This window comes from Strix uralensis, chromosome 4, assembly GCF_047716275.1.
Source record: "Strix uralensis isolate ZFMK-TIS-50842 chromosome 4, bStrUra1, whole genome shotgun sequence".
NCBI lineage: Eukaryota > Metazoa > Chordata > Aves > Strigiformes > Strigidae > Strix > Strix uralensis.
In genome coordinates, this window is record NC_133975.1 from 40597388 (window position 1) to 40625129 (window position 27742).

At 35.8% G+C, this 27742-nt stretch overlaps 1 protein-coding gene across 1 annotated transcript in view; it reads left to right on the plus strand.

Moving 5' to 3' along the window:
* The first annotated feature begins 1162 nt into the window (after nt 1-1162).
* GPM6A (glycoprotein M6A) overlaps nt 1163-27742 on the plus strand; it is a 126653-nt gene continuing 100073 nt past the window's right edge. Inside the window, exon 1 of the mRNA XM_074866440.1 lies at nt 1163-1715. Within this exon, the coding sequence (XP_074722541.1) occupies nt 1679-1715 (37 nt within the window). The 5' untranslated portion in view covers nt 1163-1678. The remainder of the gene's footprint in view (nt 1716-27742) is intronic.

The window sequence follows — 27742 nt, forward strand, 5'->3', positions numbered from 1 at the left end:
TAAAACTGATCATTGTTCTTGAATTGCTCCAGAAAACAGAGCCCTAGAAAGGTGAATTAAAAAGGAAAAAGGGGTAAGAAATGCATTGGGTAACTAAACAAATACACATTCATTTACTTAATTATATATATAAATTTAACTTCACATATAAAAATTATTCTGGTATGAACCAGTTTTGAACAGATTTATATACAAACAGTGTGAAAAAAACCCAAATCAACAAACCAAAAAAACCCAAACAAACAAAAAAAAAACCAAAAACCACAACTTTTTTTTTTTTTTGTGACTTAGAAGGTGGCACTAGGTCACTCTATTTAGACAGCATAAAGTAAATGGATGAGCTATTTATCATTTATATGTAAATATGATTTTTCAGCCATAGTAGTTTTTATTTTTGGGTAAGTTTGAGTCATTTTTTTCCCAGAAGGATGAGAAGTGAAAACTGTAAAGAAAAATTGGACTTATGTTCTAATTGCACTTCTGGTGAAATAATGAAAGTCTTAAAATGATGCTACATTACTCTGTAGACTAAGGTACAAAAATGCTAATTTATTGCTAGACTGCAGCTTCCAATTTGCATTCCAAATCAGACTGCAGAGCTTCCCAAATGAGTAGATGTCCTCACAGTGTATTTAACCTATGCTTTTCCTGAGAAAATTCATAACAGTATGAGTGTTTGTACGTGTTTCCTCACATACATACCCACATGTGATCTTCACCATTTTAAGAAGGTCTGGTTTTTTTAGTAGGGATTTAAAGTGTACACCTAATTTTGGATATTAGCAATCAGAAAAAGAATTGATGCAAATACTGTTTGAAATCTCTGAACTGACTCTAAATTCCTGTTTACTCTGACACTGACAGATAATTTATAGGGTGCATATAATTTTCAGTGATTAATGTCATGTATTAAATTGTGCTTGTATGTGTGTGGAAATGCACAGTCACATACAAAATGGTACTGTTATAAAGATGTTTTCTAAAATATTATAAGGGTAATAGTGTATATTTGTTGTTAGTTCCAGATGATATAGATATATGAGAAGGAGGGAAATGAAGAGTCATATTATTCTTAAATGTGCTGATACAGGAGGAGGGGGAGAGGCAGGCAGGGGGGAGAGAGAGAGAGAGAGAAAGACAAGTAATACAGCATAAAGAACCCACAGGCATCTGGGCTTTCCCACTTCAGTAGCAAATAGGGGGAATTATGGGTTGGTGGTCTGCTTCCCGTTAGGAGGACACCCCTCCATCTGTTTTCAGTACAGCCTGTTTCCAATTTAAAACACAAATTTCAACACAAACCTCAATTTCTTTTCTCCATTTTATATGCAAAGTGAGGCTTATGAATCGGTGTCATTGCCATAAGGGCGCAGACCAAATTTCCCCCCAAAATTCACAGGCTGTTCATTTGAATACCTGCTTACAGTGGTACACAATGGGCAGCTTTGAGAAGAAAAATTGATAATCTTCACGGAAGAGTAATTTGAATGAAATTACACTTGACAGCCTGTCTCCAAGCAAACAAGGAGCGTGAGGGAGCCTTAGCTAAGCTCTGAGGACTTGCCTAAGCCTCTGCTGTTGGAGCTTCCCAGGGAAAAAAAAATCCACACTTTTTCCTACATCTGACTGAAGCTTTTGATTAATTCTCTGTAGCTGTTTCTAGTGAAGAAAGGTAGCCATGGAAGAGAATATGGAAGAGGGACAAACACAGAAAGGTATTGTGATAAAATTGCTTTCTCTTTGCAAGGAGATAATTATTTTTGCAGTTCCTTATTTGCTTTAGCAGCATGCTGTAAGGTTAGTGGATATCCTTATGTGGCAGATGGGGAAAGATTCTTTTTTTTTATACTGTTTACTTTATTTGTGTCTCTGCAATAGCACCTAGTATTAATAATAGTGACTGCCATCTGATATCTAGTATTAAAAGAATCTAAATAGCGAATTTTACATCTATACTAATAATATTGCAAGCATTTAATGCAGCCTGCTTCCCAGCCCAGTCTTTGTTAACCTTCATTTATTTCATGTTTTCACGCTTGTCTAGCTGGGTCAAGGGAGTCTAGTGTGAACTAAGAGTGAGCTACTCACACAATATTTGGAGCTGGTTGTAGTTGGATATCTAACAATATAGCCAATATTTACACCTTGAATCATAGTCCAGGCTGAACAAAGACATGGGGTATATTTTGTATATGTTTAGGCAATATTGAAATTTCCCTCTGCCTTTTTTTCACTTTTGTTTTGCAATGTGTTGAAGCAGACTTGCTATAGTTCTAATATTTGCATTGCACAGATTTGCATTTTACTGAAATGAATTTTGCACATTGCAGCTGAAATTGCTTTAGCAAGATGTATACAGCATGTTCAGAGCATTTCTGTTCCACTGTTTCTGGTCAAGTTAAAAATAACAACATTATGGGATGTGTTAACACTTAAAGGTGCAATTTAAAATTATTGCAGATTATTAATTTGTGAATCTGAGAAATTCACTGGGTTTTGTCTTTTCACTTGTTTTATTCCGTACAAACAACGTTATAGTAGTGAAAGGAACCAAGGTTTTTCATTTTACTTTACTGCAAGCACAAACGGTAATCCTAGTGAATATTTGCCATGTAAAATCATGTATACTTTTCATTTTGAATTTATTTTGAATTCAATTCCATGTTTGAGGAGGATTTAGGAACTTGCCAAATTATTTAATACAAAAAGCCATATTTTTCTGCGCTGAGGCCATATTCTGATTTTTCCACTCCCTGATCAATCTGCTTTCTACATGTAAATGTCATGCTTTCTCATTATAAGTGACCCATTTAGACAGAATACAGCTCTGAATTGTTTATGATCTTGACTTGATCTAGATGCACAGTAGATAGTCATGAGAACACTAAAGGAGGATATATGTCCCCCTCTGTGTGTATACATACTTATGTTTATAGATACATAGATTAGTATCTGGTTGATTTCAGCAGTTTCTTCAGTTGAATTTTATTATTTGCAAATGGCAGAAATAATGGAAAGTACAAGACAGTTCAGGGTTTTGTTTTTTGTTTTTCATTTTTTTTTCCTGAAGGTAAAATCAGTACTTTTATTGTATGGTTCAAATTATTTAGTGTGCTTTATATTTACATGGGGTTTTTTTAAGTCTGAAATGCATTTTTTTCCTTCTTGAAACAAGTGAATTGAACTGTTTGAGCACTGAATCAAAATACTTCATTGTTACTGAATGAGATTGCCTGAAGAAACAGTGTGAAATTCAAAATCAGAGAGGAAAAAAATCAGAGAAAGAAGTGAATCATTTTGTATATTAAGAGAACATGTTATTGATAAACTGTCCTCATTGTTCATATGATAAGGACTTGAATGACCAATAGCCACTCAAAATGGTGTGATTAATAGTGTGATTACAACAGCTAACACTACTTACCCCCCCCCCCCCATTTACAATGCCATGTGTTCAGCTTTTTTTCCCTTTAGTGGTACCCAGCTGTCATCACAGTGTCAGGAGAATGTTAAGAGCTCACAAATTATATGTATTTTTCCTTGGTGTGGAAGGGGATGTTGCTTAGTTGCTGTGACCCTACCTGCGAACCTGTCGTGTTCCCGCTTTGGATTATGACAACTTTTAAAATGTATTTAGAGTTAAAAGAAAACTAGCAATTCAGGAGGAAAATGAAAAATATTTTCTTTTTTGAATCTTTGGGGATGCTTGAATGCAGATATTGAAGTATAGGGATTATTATGAAATCATGGATCTCTTTAAGGTTTGCACTTTGCACTTCAAAAATACTGACTGTTATTAGTATGATGATACTTCTCTTTCATAGTTTCTGGTTTTTTTGCTTTCATTTAGTGTGACTTATCTATTATGTGTTTAACTGATATCCATAGTATAGTTCGAGGGCATCTGGACTAGTTTTTCTAACTGTGGTGTCCCAGGAACTTTAATTGTAATTCATATATTCTAATTTTTGTCCTCCTGACATCTTGAGTGGAACTGTTTTTTTCTTTCTTTCTCCTCTGCTTTCTACAAAATCAATTGGAGTATAAATTGTCACTGATTATCAACTCCTGTGCTCTTCACAGCAGATGCTTTGAACCTCCCACTGAACAGCATTACGTCTTCCTAGCAGCCATGATGGAAGTGAATAGTTTTATATTGATGCATTTCATAAATGCGATGCATTTCATAAATACGATGAAAGCTCCAATAAGATGCTTGCAGATTTGAAGTCTTGTTATTTTAGAGAATTTTATGCAATCAGATATTGATAAGTGCAAACATAATTCTTACCATAATTGTTCCAAATAGTAATCTTCTGCCTTACACAGTATCTGTGCATTCTAGTGTCTAACAGTTTATGGTTGTATCTGGGAAAACTGTGAGCAGGGAGATATATTACATGTTTTCTGAAAATAATGAATTACTAGAAACTAATCAAAGTAATGATCGGAAAACAGAAATGGACATCTTCCCTGCACGCACCCCCCCCCCCCCACCCCCACCCCCCAATATTTTCTTTCTGTTGGCCTTGGAAAGTGTGTGTTTTCTTGGCATCAGTACCCTTAATATAGTAAATTGAAATAATGCTGTTGTCTAGCAGTTTTCATAGGTAAAGCTGTAAAAATTGAAACCAAGAACAATTTGTATTCATTCATTTTCTGATTCAAGGTATTAGAAGACCTGGGTGCCCCCCCCCCCCCCCTTTATTTCTTCACCCTTTGCTTGCAGGCCAGTACAGGTTGGGGGGGACGTTTCAAAGGTATTTGCTATACAGCTGTCTGTAGCTGTCCAAGAACTGAAAGTGTGTAGAAAGTCTGCCTGAAACATTAGCTACATGTGAACACTAAAATATATTCTAACAAAGTAAAAAGTCATAACATCTCAGAAATATCAACTTGTTCATGATTTCCATAATAGTGACATTATGCTACATGCCCAGAACTGTAACATGCTAAGAGCTTTGACTGCAAATTTGCTGTCTGGAAAACCCAGGATAACTAAAACCTGTAATTTATTTGACTGGTTTATTTTTCAAAAATGATCAGCTCCACTTAAAAGCAGAAGTTTCACTGATGTCTTTAGGGATGCATGCTAATTTTGAAAACCTCATGCATAAATTTGCATGTGTCAGTGGTAGGTCTCAACTACCAGTGTTTGAAAGACAATGACGTCAAACCGTTAGTTTTGCTATGTGGAAAAAGGTATCAGTCCAGTTACTGCAGAACAGATCTTCCCTCCATGAAAGCACTAAGATTGCAACGATGTTCCCAACCTCAGTCATTTGGCCCAATAGAAAGCTTTACAGAGGGCAGGCACTGTAATTTTTTTGCATTGTGTGGGACTTGGTACAGTGGAGTTTAGGATTATTCTCACAACGTATCTATTCTGGAAAAAAGAAACATTCTGTATCACAGCAAGACATGCTTAGAGCACTTGCACTAAATTGAAGATGGATGTGCCTTTTTTATAGTTCATCCATAACTTCATTTTGTAGTTTGAATTCCTTTGTAAAATAAACTCTTAGGAATGGATGGAGCATCTGTGTTTGTACAGCAGCAAACATGAGGAAGAGCTAATTTTACTTAAGCTTTCTTGGCCATAGGATACCTAACAAACATAGATCAGGTTTCACCAGTAGGATAGCAAAAAAAAAAAAAAAAAAGTGACAGGAAATGGTTGAATACTAGAAAATAAATAATGATTTACTATTTGGTCTGCATTAGTGATTTAAGTGGATCTGCAGCCTATTATCAAAACTTTTTTGTTTGAACCACAGCATGCCAGTAAAGGAGAGCTTTAAGCAGAGTTTTAGAAGAAAGTTAAGGAGTCTAGGATGCTACCAGTAATATGTACATGCAGCCTCTGCTTCTTCAGCCATGAGAGGCTGAATTACTTCCTGTTACTTCAGTACTTTTTGGAAAATGGCAGACTCTAAGTTAGTAGCATACTTTAGACTAGATGAAAGTGATGATTTTTATGTCATATTAAGAAATAAAACAACAGCTAAATACTCAAAACATTACTGACATCCTTTGCAAGTTAGTCTTCTAAATCTTTTTATTTACCTCTAAAAGAGAACAGTTGTCCAGTTTTTCATTTGACTATTTTTAGCAAGTTGGTTAAAATAAAAAAGAGCAAATCTCAATATTTTGCACTGATTTTGCTGGGTGACGATACTTGTAAATAAAGCCAAGGAGTTATTTTCTGTTCTTTAACATAAATGCCACACCGTGTGCTTGCGTCTTCTGTTAGATCCTTTTTATGTTGTTAGTACTTTGTCTGGTCTTATAGGACACCTGAAATAGTCAGTTTTGTGAGTAATTTGGAAACAGTTGAAAATCTGGCCTTACAAATAGGAAGTAGCAGACATTTTCTTGCTGATATTCTTCATACAATACCTCACTATAGGAGTATTCCTGCTTAATACTCCTTAGTAGTTAATCAATAAGGTTTATTAAAGAAAAATGCAGTAACATTCAATATGAATTTGAAGTTAATTGTTCTAAAATTGTAAGATGTTCTCCTTTATGTAGTAACTACAGACTACCTTTCTTAATATTCTTACATTAAGAACAGTGAGTTCCAGAGCTGAAATTTGAATATATATTATTCAATACATTAGGCTTTCATTCACAAATAATGATGTAAAAAAAATCTAGTCTTGCTTACTTATTTAATCTTTAACATTGAAATATCTTTGTTAATAGTAGAAAACTTTGTATTTCTTACAGGCTTAACCGTACAAGTCATAGGCATGAAAATCCAGTATTAATAGGACCTAATTATACTTTTATACATATTCTTACAGGGTAAAAAGTATTCCAGCTGCTCTAAGGCAGATGGCATCCTCAATTCAATGTGTGAGAATTTAAGTCTTCATGGTAATTTTGACACTCGTATGTCAAGTTCATAAATAAGCTATTTTAGAAATAAGATCTTTCATAAGGAAGAGATGTAAATGCTTAGAAAAAAGAGTTAATATATTTAAAATTATTAATTTATATTAATTCATGAAAAAATACTGTATCAAGAAACAATATAAATTCATGAAAAGCTTTTTCTATAGTTTGTGAAAGTAAAGGCTCACTTTGGGGGAAAAGGGGTATTTTGGATTTCTAATTACTCTGAAAAAATAAGCGTTCAGTAATGATAAAACAATACTGCAGATATAGGAAAATGAAATTTGATTCAGCTTAGTGCTGAGGCTCCTTATGGAGAAGGATTGAGGGATCAATATATCTAATATAAAAAAATTATTCATTTTCATATTGTGACTATGCATTCATTTCTGATAAGCACCTTAAACAGTTTTGGCAATGCAATTTTTAACCTATTTGAATTGCCTGCTACTACACTAAAATTCAAGATGGAAGAATGAATGGAATGCTGCTGGCCTCACATAATGACGTTTTCTTTCACAATGCAATAGTTTTGAACTGTTAATTCTCCCTTTATAAACAGGTGAGAATATGCTCTTTCCTCCTAGTAGTTTTATATGGAGCATTAAGAAGAAGATAAGAAAAAACCCCACATTTCTGGGCTGTTCTGTTTCAGATTGTAGACACTGTGTATGATTTTATAAAAAGCATAAAGCACATAAGCACCTGATGGCCATTGAAAATCAGAATGTAAAAAAGGCAAAGGTGAATATTGATCTTATATCAAATATTTTGTCAGTTAATATTCCTTTTGACAATTCTATTTCAGAATAATTTTTGGGCAATTCATGCGACTGAAATGCATAATTCCTGCTGCTATCTTATCACATGACTGATTTCTGAGATAGACCAGCAAGTCCCACACTGACGTGTTGTCACAAATCTTTTGCTTGGGGGCACAGGGAATTAGAGACTTCAGTTCCAGTGTGTAAGGAATGAGAAATAAGTCTTGTCATTTTCTCAGCAGAGAGATCAAACTCAGAGCATCAAAATTGTGAGGGTCAAAGATAAACACTAAATAGAGATTGGAACTGTGAATTTTTGTACACATATGCTCTAGGGCCTTATGAAGGAAGGCCACTGACACAAAAAGTGGCTTAAGTATTCTGTTAACTTGTCCATGCCAACTCTCATACTACAATGCACTAATCTTAAGAAGGTGAAATTTTCTTTTTTTTTTTTTTTTCCCCTTTAATATTTTAATCTTCTTCTTACTAGTCATCATGTAGGACTTCAGTAGTCCTCCCAAAATTTATACTGCAGCCACCTGGGGCAACATTGTTCTAAATAACAGTTGCTAAAATATCACCAACTACTACTAAGTACAAGGATTACTCTTCTCTTTACATTTACAATACCTCTGATATTTGCACTTGAAGAGTTTCTGAAGAATTTTTATTTGGTTCACATAGTGAGAGGTTTTGTGGGTTTTTTTCAGTAGTGATAACAATACAACTGTACAGCAAATGAATATCACAATAAATTTAGTATCAATTTTAACAAAAAGATCTCTTGTTAATAGTGATGTGAGGGGAGCAGTGCATTTGCTGCAGTTGTGGTATAAAACTAGACCAGCAAAAGGTGGATTTCCTTCACTTTTGGCATATGAGCTTTGCAGGAAGGTGCTACTGCCAGAGTGTAAATAAAACTCAAGTAAAATGTAGTATCTGTAGTTCCAGTAAGCTTTCCTCACTTGTCAGTATCTTCCCATTTGTACCTCAAGAGTGTGTTTAGTTTTTATTTGTCTTCCTTAAAAAAAAAAAAAAAAGTAGCTCATTGTGACTGCTGTCCTGCTTTTCATTTTTCTGTGGAAGCACTTTCTTTTTAGCATCTGAAAGGCATGGAAATGAAATTGTACAGCATTTTTAAATTTCTTCTGGGAACATGTAATATAAGATGACAAGTGCTGCATGTTTATTAAGTCATAGCTGGTCACATCCTACTTCTCAATCTGCAGCAGCGTTATTTTATATAGGTAAAATTGGACATTATGGAGGAATTTGAAGGAAGAGAGTATAATAGCATAGTGAAGTGATCAATCAGGGATTGCTTTGCATTAAGGCACAGTGGGAATAAATAGAGATGATTGTGCTGACAAACACTGAAGGAGAGGCAATATGATGAAAAGAAGAAAGGAATAAACAATATAATATGAAAGACCTTTGGAGGGGTTCAGAAGTTTGAAATTGATATGGAAATAGAGGAAGACAATATTAGAGTTAAAAGAATGACAGATACTAACATTTGGTCTTTCAGACAAGACCTATAGAGGGCCTTGATGGAAATTTTAGGAGTTTCTTTAGAAATAAAATGTGTTTTAAGGTAGAGTGTTTTTAAATGGCCTCCAAATCTTTACATTTTAATCTTCCAAGAAAAAGAAATTAAAATCTCATATTGTGTTGATATAATGATACAAAGTTCAATAATTGTCAACTTAAAACCCAACAAAACAACAAGTAATCTGAAAAGAAAAATACTAGATTGATATTTTCAGATTAATGTTGGTAAATAAAACATTTGAGAAGTTTTACACAAAAAGCTATTAGAAGCATAGATTCAGATTATCTTTTAAAAATAATGAACATGTAACTTAAACACATTTTTTTCCCCCCAAGTAAAACAGCAGCCATACTATGTTCATGGCTACTATGGTAATATCGTAATATTACTGTGGTAATATTACTATGATAATATTGTAACTCTGGGCAGTTTCTAACTATTTTGAAGTTATGCAGAGGTGACGGAAAGAGGGAGACCAAATCTGGTTTTATTTTAAAGCGATGAGAAATAGGGAGTTTCCCTTAGTTGGAAAAGGAAAGTATATCACTTCGCATACATGGAAAAGAGTTATCACAGTTGACCTGCTAGCCTAGTTTGGTGAAGGAAGCTAGTACTGCGTACCCTTGCCTAGCAAGGTGATGTAGCCAGTGTGGGAGGCTCCACAGTATAGTGGCACCCTCTACTACTGGTGAATCAGCTTAGCTTTCTTTATGTAATTCATCAAAGCCTGCCACCCCCTGATTTCCCACCACATCTTCTCTTACTCTATTAAGTTATATGTAATAGTAAGCAGCTGGCATAACTTTGATTCTATTCAAAAGACTTTAGAAAACAACCATGGGAAGAGCTTGGGGTGTCTCTTTGCAGCTCTCAAGTGGTGACATGTTTGGCCATAGCTAAGAACTTAGGGTTACATGTTTTTATACAAGAGTAGATCTGGAGCTTCTGGTGTCACGGTTTTGATTGGTATCTCAGGGGGTAGATGAGGAACCTATCCAAGCCAGGTATTCATTCCTATGCCTGGGTGGCACAGAGCTGTGATCCTCGCCTCTCCAGAAGAAAGCCAACACATACATCCTGTTGTGTTCTACTTCGATCTGCCGAACTGTTTGCTCCCCATCTCTTTTACCCTTCTATTACACATCTCACTTCAAACTCTTGACCGTCAAAAGATCTTTTGCTCTGATATAGTGCAAGTTACTAGCAGGACCTTGAATGCTTTGGGACTTCTTAATACTTACAGGCCAGAATCTGCATGCAGAAGCTGGTGCTGTGGTAAGTTTCTCCAGTATGACAAGGAGAATCTGGTCTGTGGTGGTCAAGACATTGTGTAGGCTGCTGAGGGTAAATCCTCCAAGTCAGCACTAGAGGTGTAAGGCCATGGAAAAGTTAGTACTGTTGCTAGTTCTGTTGTTCCTGTTCTATCAGTAAATAAGTCCTAGCTCTTAAGACTGTTCTTTAACATTTCACATTACTAAATGTTAGTAGTTTGGGGTGGTTTTCTTTCTTATATCTTTTGAAAAAAACATAAATGCCCAGACTCTAGATATTATGGTGGCATATAAAGCCCCAGAGAAACTTGCAGTCTCTTTGTTAGCTTATAGAAGTATACTCCAGAGATTAGTAAGCCTCCCATATTTCAGGTTTTACTTCATCATCTCCTTGGTCTTCTGGGAAAATTCAAGTCTTACATTTTGACCCATAAAGTCCAAATGGCCTGAGAATATAATGTGGGAATTTATGGAACACCTTGACTTTCATGGCATTCTAGGCATGCTGCCAAAGACAGCTGTACATAACCTACTGGTAGAGCCCTCTCTGCATTATTTTTATATGTTGTTGTGGTTTGTGATAAGCCTTTGGTAATACTACTAGGAACTACAAATTCTGAGGTGTTCCTATTGCGTAAGAAGAATTAAATACACAGTTCAAGTAATATAAAACAGAGCATCTACCCTTTCTTACAAAGTACAGAAGAATTAACATTTGCTTATTAGAGAGGTAGAAGGACATTTGTTCTAGAGGGAGGCATATTCTTGATCTTACTTGAGGGAGCATTTGTGAGTTACCTAACTAGCTGTGAAGTCAGTCAATGGAGAACTACCTTCCCTGTTAGTGAATGGCAATAGACAAGCTAAAGTTACCTTAACCTTTTCAGTAAATTAATTCTTGCTTTTTACCAGTTAAATACCATATTATGTCCTCATGTCATAAGTACAAAGTGATTTATACTCAGCAACTTCTTGCTCTTTACTGGCCTGCTTGTTCTGTGACCTCTACCGTGAAGATTATATTTCCAACTACATTTTTCTGCATAATTTATTTTCCATGTTCATGGTGCAACTTGGAGGTTGAATCTCATCTCTGGGATGCTTACATTTGATATGTTCCCTTTTCAGTGGATGAGGTGGGCAACAACTCAGCTGCAAGGGCTGCTGTCACTGGGACGTGACAGATGCTTCTGTGCCCTACCTGAGTACAATGTTAAACAGGTCAGGTAGCTGCAGTATAAGAAAGGGGTTGCAGTAACTGCTACTGGATGTAGTGAGCCCAGATTCAACCTCTCTGGCTGTTGGATTAGTCCATTGTAAAAAAACTTAATTGAGCAGATGTCCATGAACCAATTTTTATTTTTACTGATAATGGTAAAATCAATAACATTTTGAATTCTGCATGTGGCACAAAAGAACTTATAAACTTTTAAAGGATAGTGTTTTTCATGAAGGTTATAAACCAATAAAGAGCATGTACTTATGGGGGTTGTAGGTTGCTAAGTAATTGTAAATAACAACTCAATATGCATAACTGAGGATGAAAGCAAATGTCTGAAACAGCCTTGAGAAAGAGATCATTGACTACTGGCCACTGTGTTGTTCATAAAGGTATTCAATTTTATATTATTGAATGTTGTACTGTTGATTTTTAAACTTGAGTAGCTTTAGTGTGAAATGCTTATGGTTTCCCTTCGTTCATGACTTGTTGATAAGCCACTCCTATACTTGCATTTCTACATGAATGACACAAATACAGTGATTTACTTTCTCATGAACTTTATATACCTGTTAGGTATATAAAATGCTTTTGCTATTTTTTGTGATGCTTCAGTATAGCAGAACAATTGCCTTAACACACTTTCTCAGTCTTCTAATTTCTTACTGAGAGGTTGACCACTACTTCTGGTCAACATAGACTTTTAACATAAGCATAATAAGCATAAACATGCTTTCTCCCCTGCCTTTTCTCTTAGTAGTAAGTTGCAGTTCCTTGTAAACACCTGCAGATTCTCTTTGCGATTCTCATGCTATTCAAATCATCTTACTGCCATGTTACTTAACCAGATGGCTGAACTACATCAAAATGAAACAGTATCTTGTTTTCCAAGTGTTCATAATTAGCCCGAGATCGACTCCTCTGAGCCATAAAACTTCTACTATATTTGCTACACAATACTTCCCTTTTGCTGGCAAATTCATAGTCCTAGTAGACTATTAAGGACCACTTTCATTCACACTACCCACCAATGTTGTAGAAAAGAGTGTAATTTGCTTGTAAATGCATATATTGACCTTGATTTTGGGGTAATATAATGCTTCTAAAATTACAGACACAAGTAACTTCAAAATCTGGAAAATCAATGACCAAGGCGCTGATCCTGCAAAGACATGTGTATGTATCTGATGTCATGCACTGTGAGTAATGCCATTGGTTTTATACCAATTATTCACATTATTCACAGAAGCAAAAAGGAAGCATATGCACGGTCTTTAAGATTAAGACCTAACAATGCTGAGGAGTAATCTGCATGTAGCTGTTGGGTTTTTGGCAGGAAATCTGTGAGAGGATATGATGATGCAATTTAATAGGGTCTGAGAAGAGAAAACTGGAAGGAAGATTGAATGGAGTTTCTTTATCAGCTGGGGTTTTTCTGTTTGTTTTGCATGGTATTACAGTAGATTAATATGCTTTGATGTCTCTTGTGGCTGTCTGCAGGCTCCAAGAAATTATCATTTTCTTCTTGGCTGTTCTAATTTTTAAGGATTTTTGCTTGTGTTTTTCCTTTGAATTACTGGAATTTGGATTCACTCTTGGGCAGGGTGTACTGGACCTTCTAGTGGTATTGAAATATTTTGCTAGTGTGTCTTGTTCATATGCTTAAGCCAAGCTGATAATCAAATGTGCTCTGCAGATGGAATTTTCCCCAAGGCGAGCTACTAGTGACCTTTTTACCTTTTCTCTGCAACATGGTCATGGTCTGCTTTCTAAGATTATCTGGGATTTTAATTTCATTAATTTCCTGCTGCTAGTGCAAGGACTAACACTGGTGTTATCCTTCTTGCAGTCCTCTTGTAATAAACTATAGGTGAGACTTTTGGTCTTTTAATGCAGGTTTGAAACAACATGTTGGTTAGTTGCCTGTGTTTTGTGGGATAGACTGGAGTAGAAATTTGATAAATCCTTCTGAACTGGTGGTCTGTTACAAGGTTCTGGACTCTGACCATGCCTAGTGTGAACACAGAAAACAGGTATGTGTTTCTGAGATTTTTGCCATATAAACTGTGCTGTTTAAAATCTTAAAGGGAAAAAAGATACTATTGCCAGCTATGTGTAGAGTTTGCAGGAGTACCTTCTAGTTTTATATTACCATTCTATCATACAGATAAAATTAATCAAATAAGGTGCTTATCACTGTGACTACCATAAGAGTCTAGTAAAACATGTATACTACAACCACAGCCATGGTATGTGGCACAAAGGCCAGAAAATATAATGTAAATTTATTTCAGCTCTTCAACAGCATATGGAGGCTACTGTTTCTCAAAGATGTCATCTTTCAAAATTATTCTAGATTTATGAACATTGCTCACTAGTGAAAACACTGGAATAATTATAACCTAGTGGTGAGTAGGTCTTTTAGGTCAGCTGTGTTTATGCTAATGGTTCAGACAAGATATTTTTCTCCCCCCTCCCCATCTGGTACAGTCATCAAATATTTAAGACACAGGGGAACCTGTTATGGACATTTGGGGTCTTTTATCAGCTTTATGGATGTGTTTGCATATGGGGGACTTTTGCTGTTAATATTTTCTTCATTCTGATCTGTTACACATGCCCATACCATCTGTATTGCCCATGCCTCCAGCAGATATCCTTCCATTATTACCTGTCATATCCCCCTCTAGAAGATGAAAAGATGTAATTTATTAAATATTTAATGACAGCCTTAACTTCTAAAATCCAGTTCAGGCGCCTCTGCCTTTCTTGAATGTGATTGGAATATGCAGATTTCAAGACTAAAGTACTTGTAGCTAGCTGTGGGTGTGTTTTGTGAATATTATACACAAGTAAAGAGTTGAAATATACTCTTCTTTCCTGATAGAACAGTTATGTCCATGCCTGGGGAGTTACCTTCTAAAGCACAGTTATTCCTACTTGTCTGTCTTGATTTATTTCTCATACTGTTTTATTTTTATTATTATCTTTTAATGTAAACTCAACTAGATTTGTTGTAGCTGCTGCAGTTGCTAAATCTTGTGATATCTGCTGGGATCTTATTTTTCTCCTTTGGTTGTTCTTGCCCTCATAATTCCTGATCATTTTTTTGAGTGTGTACAAACTCTGCACCTGAAGCTGGAAAGATGGACTGTTTACTACTAGAGGTTTGAACATACTGCCACTGAGGAGTCGCTGATCTGTAATCATTCCTCACATCTAATGTTCTGACAAGGTGATAGACTTCAATATTACTACGGAATGTGGTTGTTTTATTCTAAAGGGATAATTTTACTAGGCTTTTGGAGTCCTTCAGGGACAATGAATTACACAATGGCCCAGATGTAACAAGCAATATAAGAGTAGCAGTCATTAAACTAAATTATTGCAGTCATCCTTACTGTCCTTAATCTGTTACCTTTTTTTTCCCATAACAATCTCAGTGTGATAAGCTCTATAATTTAAAAGCTTCCCTACAGAAATGTGATCAGGAATAATTTGACTAGGGGTAGTAGTGGGTAGTAATGCTGCATAGTTTTTTCTAGTATGCATGGTCATAAATTCTGTAATAAACTAAGCTAATAAGTACTAAAATGTAAAATACTTGCATGGAGTGAATGTAATGAAACAAATTTGCTCTTTGTATGTGGGAAAGCATGTTAGAAACCTTCACAGCAATTTTTTCACTATTGTCAGAATATGCAAAAACTTTCTATATTTTTCATTTTAATGATGTTATATAAAAAGAGGGCAATTATATGCATTTGCTTTATGCAGTTGCTTTGACTGTTTTTATTCTTTGTCCATTATGACTCATTTTATGAAATTGTTTGTTTTTCCTTTGTTAAGAAAAAATAAGGAAACGCTAGCCTCTTTTCTGAGTGTCTTTATGGTTGTTGGGATAGAATAGCAGTTGCTCTGTCAGTGTCAGTGTTTATTTTAATCTCTGAATTAATTTTCTTGGTTGCTAGGCAATTCTACTTCAGAGTTTTAATGGAAATGACTAATTCAGGGTGCTCTCATTTCAGAATATGTGATCATTTGCTTTAAAACTGAAACTAGATTTCTCTATGACATAATTCTTGACAAATACTCATGTCGGTGCAGAATTTTATGACTAATAAAATACCCACATTTCTGTTATCCAGTCCTATATTTCTTGTACATTCCAACAAAGCCATTGTAAATCTAAGGTTTTCAACAGAGGCAGAATTGGGCTTTTATATCTATGTAGAGGATAAATGTCTGCTCTAATGTCTGACATTTTAGGAATTTTTAAAGGTGGTTTATGGAGCTAGTTAGGTAGTATCTATTTGGAGCTGGTATCAGTTAAGTCTTTTTACATACTCAATGGCTATGGTGTAATAAGTGCTATGTATCTCAGTTACTCAGCTTGCAGATGTATTCAGCAGGCCTTGCTTATTAGCAGTGCAGGGAAGTTCAAAAATAGGTATGAATATTAAAAGTAGTAGTAACCATATTATTAACAAAAACCTCTTAACAGTCTCTAGTTCCAGAGATGTTTTTCAGAGTGGAAAAATACAATCTCTCAAGACAGTTTCTTTCAACTTTAAAATATTGGTTTCTGCTATTTCAATAGTAGTCTTATTTAAGGACAAATATAAAGGAAAAAGGACTTTAAATGAAACTTCACAGGTTCCTCAGTATCAGGGTAGTGCAGAAGTATAAGCCTTGTTTATTTTGTTGCTATCAGCTATGCTTTCATTTATTCTGAGCTATCAGCTAGTGCAATACTGTCTTTTGGCTTGTTATCTCCATGCCACTCTTATGTTTCCATGCTGGTAAACTGCACAACTTGGAAATGAATGAAATCCATCCTGCTTCTTTGTAGAAGGAGAAAAGCATCCGGTGGGCCAGAATGTCAAAGACATACCCTAGTAGGCTGTGCTCCTGACATTGGTTCAGGGTTTATCAGCTCAGATTGTTTAGCCCAGAGCATCATTCTGCGTGCTTAATTGCTCTTTATGTTTCTTCTCCCTAGTTATTATAAACTTGCTTTCCTGATAGTGGTCAATTTTTTGGTACAGTTAGTGCACTGAGGACCACTGCTGATTTGGTCTGAATAATTTGTTGCCATCAAAAAGATAAGTGATGAGTCTAATTTTGTCCATTTCAAAGACATAATATGTTACCAAGACAGAGAAGACTGGGAATGCTATAAATTTTAATGATTTTGTAGTAAGTACACAGTCTTTGGAGTATCTATTAATACAAATAGCCTCTGGTAAAATCTTCCAGTTGCAGACTTACAACTTTAATTACAGCTGATGTTGGCGTTAGGTAAGCAACAATACTGTGCTATTTTGGAGTTTTCTAATTGGATTCGAAAGAAACTTCAAAAATCCATACAATTATAAGTATTTTCAAGACTATTTCAAATGGATATAGGAAAAAAAAAATCATTCAGGCTTATTCCTCACAGAACAATGTGCTTTTGTTCAGTTGCTTGTTTTATATGAGCTATTAATGTGGGTAGATAGCCAGAATATTTGCCATTGTAATGAAAATGTACAATGAAAATAAGAAGTTGGATCATCTGTATTCAATATATACTTGGGAAACCTTCTCACTTTTTGTAAATGAGAGGTGGAATATACAGCCAAAATTAGTAAGATTATTTTGATGTTAGTGAGCTCTAACAACTCATCTTAATCTGTTTTACCACTTAAAGAAAGCAGTACTGAGAAGATAGTTTTCAATTTGTGAAACAGAGTTATGAAACTCCTGCAACAGAAACATAAAAATGTTAATGTGGGTGAAAGAAAACCTGTGGGGGATATGAAATAAATTTCTTAATGCACATACGCCATACCCCTTGGCTCGGTGAGGTAGAACACTTAATTGGATAAACTGGTTGTAAAAACAACTGCTTTATTATAACAACTTTACTAAATACCCACAACTGCCTTTCAATAAATAGGGTAAACCCTACAAAACAAAAATCCCATCTAAGACCTTCACAAGGTAGTTCCAGTAGTGCACAGCTTCAGTAGGTACAAACATTGGACCTTTCCCCAATATATGAATTCTCAGTAAGAGCACATGGTTAAAAAAAGGAAATGTGTAATAGCAATAATTTCCATCATGCTTGGTAATTCCAAGGAATGAAATTGTTATGAAATAGTGAAGGTATCAAAAGTTATATTATCAGATTAAAAAGTAAGCTCTTCTTGCAGCCAGTAATTTATAAGTTACTGTTTTAGAGATAATGTTTTATGAAAATTATTGGGATATCATTTAAGATTCTGGACTGAGATATGAAAGATCTGAGACTGATTATCTACATCGTTTACGTATTTCAATTTGACCTACAGAAATGACTACAAAATTGTTTGTGCCCTTGAAAAATCTTACTGTAACTCACTGTGTCTTGACTTCCCATCTGTGAAAAGCCATATAGGACATACATAAGATTTCATTTCTTCCACCCATTCTATGACATGTTTATTGCTTTAGTAGGTCATAGTCTTTACATTTCTACAATGGGAATTTCTTCTTAGCTGAGGCCTCCAGATACTAAAGAAAGACAAAGTATGCCAGGGAATATTTACTGATCTGTAAATAAATAAATCATTGCAGCTATTAAATGTTCTTTGCTATTATAGGTTGAATACAGGGTAATTGATGTCTCTTGCCTGTCCCACTTTAGTTTCTAACAAAATATTTTATTTAAATGAGCAAAACTAAAGGAGTTGCAATCATGATGCATATGGCATGTGTTGTTAAAATGAAGAGTGACAGACCTTTGATTTTTAGCAGTGACATAATCTAAGGCAGAATGCTGTGATATACATATGGTGGATGTCTGTGCAGTATGCCAAAGGAAGGAACAGTTCAGAAAGTTGTTAACTTCAGCCCTTTCAAAAGAACTGGATTTCTTAGTGATAATAGATATGTGATATGAAAAGTTCAGGACAGATATGATGCTGCTAGGGATCAGTGTCTCTTTTTACTCATTTTACAGAATAGCCAACCGTGACAAATTAGCCTGTATTTGCTTGCCTGTTTAAAAAAACAAAACAAAACAAACCCACAAAAAACCAACCAAAATGCATTTTCTTCAGATGAATGGCTATTTTTTTTTTTTTTTTTTTTAGGAAGGTGACAGCAACATTTCAGCTAATGAAATGATGAAAAAGTTTGTTCTGTCTTTGGCAGCAGAAAACATGGACTTTGTATTAACAGCACATGATGGAATATAACTTGAAATACAAGGAAAACTTCAGGCTGACGTATGGAAGGAGATTAGCAGACCTAACTATTAATAGAAATATACTCAAAAGACTGTTTCTTACATGTATCTGCTTTCTTTGAATACATTTTGTGTACTGTCCATGCAAAGGGACTCTGAGTATCTTCCCCAGTGGTGTATCGGATGTGGTCCCATCATATGTCACAGTGCATCCAGTCTCTACCCAGAACTATAAGCACTACCACCATCTAATTTATCTTAGTGCAAAGAATACACCGTGGTAAGCTCTGCACTGTTATAGCAAGATTTATTTCTGCTACTTAAGCTACCTTTTTAAAATGTTGTTTATAGATCTTTCTTTAACAGTGCTCTCTGCTAACAAGATGGATGCTTAGATTGTTGAAATAGGCAGCCTTCTGCATGCCTCTCACTTTGTTGCAAGTTTGAAGTCCTCTTAAATAGCAGCTCCTGAAATCATGTGATATGAACAAAACCTCAGTAGTTGCATTACTAAAGCAAATTTCTGGCCTTTGACTTCAAAGAAAAGTTATTCTTAAAATTACATATATAACATATCCTATCAATAGGATATGGGTCATATGGAGGCTCTGACAGTGCTGGTGACACTTGCATCATCCACATACCCTATCCTCATTTTCATTTGCATGCTTCTAAATAACTTGAAATGCTGGGGTTTTTTTGTTTTCTGTGGTAAATAAGAGTAGCCCTCAGGATCTGGTATTTTAGTTTTAGGGTCAAAGCACATGATGGACCTAGCCTTTGCTGCTAACATGCTAAATAACAATGAAGAGCAATTCTGCCTTCCTTGGGGTCTGACTGCAGACAACAAATGTCATGATTAGAGTGACTGAAAGCAATGTCAAACTATTATAAACTTCCCTAGATATAAAAATAAGAAGGAAGTATTTATTACAGATTAAACAGATGAAGTGTAAGACATAGAGGTCTTTGAAGTTAGGCTGTCTAGTATGTGGGCTGACGAAAAGTGGATGGAACTTTTTCTTCAACATCCAGTCAAGAATTGTAATAGCAGGGTAAGGTCGCTAGAGAAGATTAATGATAATGCTAAGAAGTCAGTCCATTGAGGTACCGCCCCATGTACTGCATCCCTGAGGAAACATAGTTTTCACATTGTGTACGTGAGTCCTGTCACAACTGCTATTATTTCCTTATGCTTTGGAGAACAAAAAAATACTTTTTAAAGGTGCATCTCAGGTGGCTGGAGGGGTGGGAGGTGGGGGAAGCTGTATGGCTTTGTTTCTGAGGCTAAGTCATTTGTCTTAAAGAGTGTCTCTGGGAAGTGACTTCCCCAGCCCTTCAGCAAAGGAATTGAAACTTCTCTCTTACCACTGTGTTATGAGGACTGCAAATTTTCTTTGTTTAGTAATTTTTTTATTTAGAGAATAACCATTTGTTTCCTTGCATGATGGGCAGAAAAAAAATAACAAGCCTCCCCCCCAAACCCCTGAATGGCTCAATTTTTATTATAATTTAATACCTGAATGTGCAGTAGTCATAATATATCAGTACATTTGTCACTGCTTGTAGTGATTATCTGAACTTTGATCCAATCACTTTCGGATGAGCTCTTTGAATTAGTACCTTGGTGACTGTAGAAGGATCAGGCCTGTTTAAATCCTGTACATAGCCAGAAAGTGCAAAGAAGTTGCTGTGACTCAAAGGTAGATTACCAAGAGCAAGCAAAAAGGTGTCATTGCTGTGACCTTGGAATGGTTCATTGCTCACAAACAGTGGAACCACATGTAAGTTATCAGGTCAGGCTAGACGACTTTCAGTAAGGAAGTGATATTCATCAACCAGTTATATTACGTGTCACATACACTATACAAAGAGGACTGTTTTACTGACTTTTTTGATTTTTCTCTTTATTGGGACTGTTTTCCTGCAAAAAAAACTTTAGGTCTACGAAGTCAGCTTTTTTAGCCATATATGCAACATCTTAGAGTATAATGTAAACATTTCCTTAAAGTGGCCAGAGTTTTTATACCTATAGATTACAATAGATTTTTAAATGTCAGTATCCTGAAATGTTATAAAACTGAGTACTTGATTCCGCTAGAAATGCAGGGGGGTGTGTGTGTGTGTGAAGGGAGTGGGAAAGGAAGAAGGAAAGGGGAAATTGCATATTTCCTTTTTTTTTTTTTTTTCAAGTGAGTAGTATTCGAAGGAAAGCTCTTCATTAATTTTGTACAAATTTGATAAAAACCTATGAAATAGCATTTATGAATATGAAAATTTTGGAAAAAACTCATTCTTTTCAAAATTCTATCTAATGGCAGTTTCTTGGGAAGACTGAAAGTTTTATCCTTTTTTGCTTGATGTTTTCCATACATAAGTGTAGTGCTTTCTTTATATTTGTGACATGCATAGAAAACTATTTGTCCGTAAGTGAATACTGCTATTCCTGGGAGACAGATGTATTGCTGGAAGAGGCAGTAAATATATCGCAGATGAGCTTAGTCATGAAAAGTGCTTTTCTGAGTCCTGGGTAGAGGCAGGTGAAGTAGCGCTAAAAGGTGCTCAGAAGATGAATGTAACATGTGAGCTTTCAATCTTGAGCTATAATACGTGGTAGGTTGTACTAGCTGTGCAATAACTATTGTATTTTCTCAATGTAACTATACTGTATTTGCCAGAAAAGTAGCGTGTATAACATCTTGCAGAACAGTTTGGTTTTCTCAGTTCTGTGGAACAAACTAATTTCTATAAATGATCATGAACAGAACTTCAAGAAAATATTTTGAGGAAAAAATGCATTTTGTAGAATATCTGCTTTTGTTGTGAAGCAACCATTAGGCCGCTGTATTTCAGAGTCATGATATAAAACAGACCAATAAGACTTCCTGTGCTAGCAGCATGGGTAGATCTACACAGTTGTATGTTGGTGTTCCTTGCCAGGTGAAATTAGGAAAGAGGAAAATGGAAAGTGTAGCTTTCTCATGCTCCACTGTTCAGCAAAGCCAAGTAGATCTGGGGGTCAACTAGTCTGGAAGAAATAAATTATTATCGTTATTCATTGCCACTAGAGAACAAAAGAACAACAAAAGAGTGAAGAGGACTTTCATCATGAGGGAATTTTGAGCAGCTATGCAATACCTAAGGTGGCTGCTGCCTGGAGTTGTATGGTATATCTGCTTATATTTTCAAAATTTTCGAGGCCTAAATAATAGGGATTAAATAAATATAATGAAAATAATATCAATGTCATAAATGAATGAAACATCTTAAAAATGTAGTGAAGTGAATGCATTCTAAAGGCTCAGGAACCAGAAGATGAATTAAAGAATAGAAGAACCTTTAACACCCCCCACCCCACCCCCCAAAAAACCCCAAACCAATACAAAGAACAAAACCAACCCCCAAACAAAAAAAAAACCACCAACAACAAAAAACCCCCAAACAACCAAACAAAAAACAACTCCAAAACAGACAAAGAACCACCCAAAACCCCCAAACTTCTTTTAAGTGGCATATGAGGGCCTGATTTTTGGTCTTTACAGTTTATGACAATTAATGTAGTCTTTAACAGTTAATTATTTTATGATAGCGAGGCTTGTGACCCTACTGAAGCTGCTGCTTGTGTGAGAACTGTCCTTTAGCTGTTCCTGTCACTTGATTGATGGATTTTCTGGCTCTAAAGCAGGTAATAACAGAGCTACTCAGAATATGTAGTTGAGAGGCCCTGTGTCTAGGGGTGTTGTAAAATGCCGTGGATAGTTAGAGACTGAGTATATAATGCTAGGTCATTGTATCAGTTCAATGAAGACCTTCGCTTGCAGCAGCTGGAAAGTGAAGTATATCTGATGGGTCAGAGACTGTCAAGGCTGTAGCACATTACATGGAGTGGGAGGCTGGGTAGCTGCTGGAGTTGTCAGTGGATTGCAAATGAAGTAACTAGATGGATTGGGAGTGTTTAGTGTAGAAAGGGAGTTGTTAGGACAGGAGCGTCTCCATCTTTTATTCTGTGTCTAAGGGATGTGATATATCTACATGGTATTTTACTCCTGCTATTTGCTATTGATGCAAGAAGCCAAGAGAAGAAAACCAGAATTACTTTTTAGCTAGAAGGCGTTTCTGTAGCAGTTACGCTGGATCTGTACAAAGCTGTGTCGGGGGTGGCATTGGCACGGAGACTTTAGCCAGAGAGGAAGCCTCGAGGACTTTAGCATTTTCCCCAGGCAACAACAGAAGAGAGACAGAAAATGCTATGTCTGCTTCTAGCTGAAGAGTTCCCATGAACTCTTAGCCCTGTATCACTAGCTACCTTGCAGTGCTGCATAGGATGTGCACATTAATTTTTATAAAAACATTGCTTTGCTTTGAGCAGTAACTCTTAAGTATAGTCCACTGCTAAAGCTGTTCTTTGGTGATACTTGCCAAAAGCTGAGTGCAGCATGTGCAATCAATCATAAAATGCTCCTCTAGTACAAATGAGTGAATTACCTCATTTTTACTGCCTTCAGTGTTTGGCTTTGGGAAATGCATCACAGTGTCAAGGAAGCATTTGTTACTGTTGAAAGTATTTTAGTGCTGTTTCACATGGAGATAGGAGGCTTTGGACTGGATCTGCTGGAAGTTTTCCCTAAGCTGCTAACTAAGAAGAGAGGCCAGACTTGTGTAGGGGAGGGGAGGGCTACCTAACAGTGAAAGCAGACAGTAGAGTCTGATTTTTTTTTTTTCCTTTCCAGATGTGGTTTGAGAAGTAGAGAGAAAGCTGAAGTAGTACTTTCTTCCCCTCTAAAGTGCTCCTGTGGACATTGATGCCAAATGATATTTGGAAATCTCCATTTCCATGGAAACAAAACCTCTGAAATCATTCTCTCACAATGATTCTCATTTAAGGATATGTTGAGGAGAAACCTTAGGCACCTTTTAGTCACTGGCAGATGCAAAGCAGATGATCTTGGCGGGGGGTGGGGGGGTGGAACTTGAGGCTTCATATGTCCTGCAATCAAGAACAGACCAGGCTGTGCAAATTCTTACAGAATTGCCAAGAATTGGAAATCACGGTAAGCGTTTTGTAAACCAGTAGATACTCCTTCTTCACCAGGGCACCATAGGCTTTGCACATGATGCAGTCAGTTCAGGATAATACTAGTGTCTTATTTCACAGAGATGCATGAGAAGCTATGCTGTACCCCAGCTGACATGGACTCCTGACAGCATTTGTTTACAGACACAGCAAATCTCTCCTGTTTGTGTGTGTACCACAGATTTCATGGACTAAATCTGAGGGAATTTTTAGGAATGCTTCAAAGAGCACACCTCTGAGATTATGCCTATCCTATTGACATTTTCAAGTCCCTCCTGTAAAGCCTAAAAGAGATCCTAAAGTTGTATAAAGAAAAGCTTGCTATATTTTCTTTTAACTTCACTTTGGAATACTGAGAGGTTTTTTGGCTGTAACTTTAAAGATTGCAGCCTAAAGGGACACAGTGCATAGCCAATTTCATCCTTAATAATAGATTTTGAAAAATTTGTAAATAACAGTGTTTTACATTGGAAAATATTGGCATAATGATGGAAGTCCCTATGTCTGAGAGAAATGGAGTGTAAGGAAGAGGGGAAAAGAGTGGAAACAGCAAATCAACACAGGTGTGTATCTGTATTACTGGTATGTGATATCTGTGAAGAATGAGAGATTATGAATTTGATAAAATATGTATTATGTGAAGTATTAATAATGTATGTTGTTTTATAATGTTCTAATATTTTTGAACAACAAATAGAGATGAATTTGCTGTGAAGGGAACAAGGCAAGATTATAAACATAGATAATCCTCCTGGGAGCTAGAAGGGAGAGCCCTTATGTTACCTTTACATGGCATAGTAGCATGGGCCTAGGGAGTACTTTGAAGATATGACAGATTTGGAATTTAATTTTGGGAAAAAAACAAAGCTAGAGGAGCCCAGAGGAAGGACCAAATGCTCAGTAGTGTGGGATATAAAGAATGTGCTTGGGAAAGGTGGCTGGAAGTGAAAGGTTGTGTGTGGTTCACCATCTCTATAAGTTAGCTGAACTATTAGACAGTACTTCAGGGATATTATGTATAATCTAGAATTGCAATTTTTACCACTTACTGATGCTGAATTTTCTAGAATAAAGTTATCACCTTTAAGTTTGTGTGGTATCAGTGATCTCAGGCAAGCATAAGGAACAGTAGTATTCCCCCCAGACCCTGACAATAAGTTTTAAATAAAAAGTGTGTTATACAGACACTATGGGTGTCTGTAAGCCACATCGGGTTTGGAAACATCAGTTTCAAGATGTGAAGTGATACCCATTCTTATGTGTTAATCAGAAAGGTATTTCTGCTGGAGGCAGGTAGTGGAGAAACAGTCCTAAAATTTTAGTAATACAAAATTGCTTCAGTATGGATTCTTATAGCCAAGCAACTAATACACATATACACAATATTACGAGTAAACATATAAATAAACCCTCAGTGGTTTAAAAAATAGCCTGTTCTACAGATACTGCAGAAGGCTGCAGCTATTTTTTGCTCTCTGCATGGTTCCTCAGATAATTCCATTTGGTAACTGGTGACACATGCCTTTAAAAAAAATTGTTGGCTTTCACTTAAAGTGACAGGGTAATATTGCTAAGAAACTAAATAATGTAGGTAAATATATATTAAATATATATTTTTGCATTTGGTAATATGCCATTATGTATATTTAGTTCTCTTGATAATTGCCAGTCTCTAAGAAAATTATTTATATTGGAATAATCTATTTGTAGAGAATGAAAAAAACAGAAGGAAATGAAGCGGGGGAGGCTTTTTGAGCATGCCTGTGATAATATATTTGTGAAGGGGCAGAACAGCATGGGAAACCTGTAACTACCCTGCACATAGTTCATTTTCAAATATAAATCCATGGTCTAACTGGTTTACAGAAATCTCTGGGGTTTTTTTAATGATTTGCTCCTAAGGTGGCCATCTGTACAAATATATTCTAAATTAACCAATACATTCTTACAGCTTGGAAGAATGTTTTTATGTTTTAATTCTGCCCAGTTCTAGCCAAGAATGCAATATACAAAAGATATTTATTTCCCATTACTCTTACAGCAATATTGACTTAAGTTTGTGAACGTAGTTAAAAAAAGTAAATACATAAATAATGAATGCAGATTATTATGGTAGAAATTTCTCCTTGAAATCAACAAATGCATTGGAGGATTAAAACATTGTACAGCTAACTCTGTTTATAGTGTTCTGGCCTTTCAGACTGACTGAGATTTTGTTCCAGACATCTTTGTAGTTCAGTCTCTGGGATTTAATCTCTGTAATGTGTTACACTCGCTATTGTCCCAGTGAATTTGTTGACAGACAGTAATTGGGTCACTGCATTGAAATGCCTGATGCAAGCCCCACGTTGTCCCTGCTCGTTGGCAAGGCAACCACAGTGGTCCAGCAAACATGCGCAGAGCGGGCTCCCGGCCTGCCGCACTCAAATTGTGGCACTGGAGGGCAGGGAGGAAAAATCGCTTGGATGCTGAAACAGACAGTGGATTCTTCCCTGTTTTTTAAATGTGTGTATTGTCTTTCAGTGGTGTGGTGGGGATAGAAATGCAAACTTACAAATAAAATGAAGCAATGCACAGCAATCGATGCTATATATTATGGCTTTGTTCATAAGTGTTTGGATATTATTTTAGTTTGGGGGGATTGAATACATTATACATTAGTTGGATCTAGTTGTTCTAATGTATGACAGAAGAAAGATAAATATTTCATAGCTGCTTTAGATCTTGTTCTGACTTACCGTTCTCTCCCCGCCTCTTCCACAACTCCCCATAGAGAAGCAACTGATAAAGTGCTGTGTTCCATGAATCTATAAGTAAGCAGAATTGCACATGTGTTGGAATTCTTATGTATGGTACTAGCTGACACTCTTCATTTACTGTTTTTTTATTTGGGGCATTTTTGGGAGGGGGCACAAAAAAGGAGATAAAATCCATAGACTGTCAGTTTCATTGTCCATTGTGTATTCTTAAATTTATGTTTCCCTGGGTTTTTTAAAATGAGCAGTTTGAAGATAGTTTTGTCTAGAAGCATGTCAAATGCTGATGAGGAAAAAAAGAGCACTTTGTTTTTTTCCAATCTAAACAAACTCTACCAATTATTCTGCTTTTTGTTCAGTCAGATTTAGATTGTGACAAATCACCCAACACTGGAAGAAAAAAATTAATATAATCTCTTGTGCAGTCACTGAACTTCTCAAGATTCTTTTATTTCATTTCCAGAGGTCTTATTTTAATGGACATAGATTAAATCACCTCCTCATTGGCTTAAACCAATAAACCTGGAGTTTCTAAGTGATGAGAAAATAAGTAACCGAAACTAAATTAGTCTCAACAGTTTAAACTTTTGTAGTGTGGATGAAGGTATTAAAATAGCATATTAGAATGGTAATAGTAATTAGTTCTAGTAATAATATAGTAATAGCAATATTAATAATATCACTAATAGTAATAAGTAGTAATTATAGTATGATATAGTGATACTAAAGTATGTTCTCAAGAAGGCATGATGTAGATGTATCCTGTGTAGATAATAAATGTCATTTACATCAATATATGCAGATGTTGGCATGGTACTTCAAAATAAAGCAAAGTGAGTCATACAGTTGGGATTAATGTCTCATCTTCAGTGTTTATAGTGGCTTATTCTTGCTACCCTTACAGAGAGCAGCTAAAACTCCAGTTAAATTAAAACCACCTGTGCAAAGCCAGCTTTATTTACAGTCCCCACAAAATGGATTCTACATGTG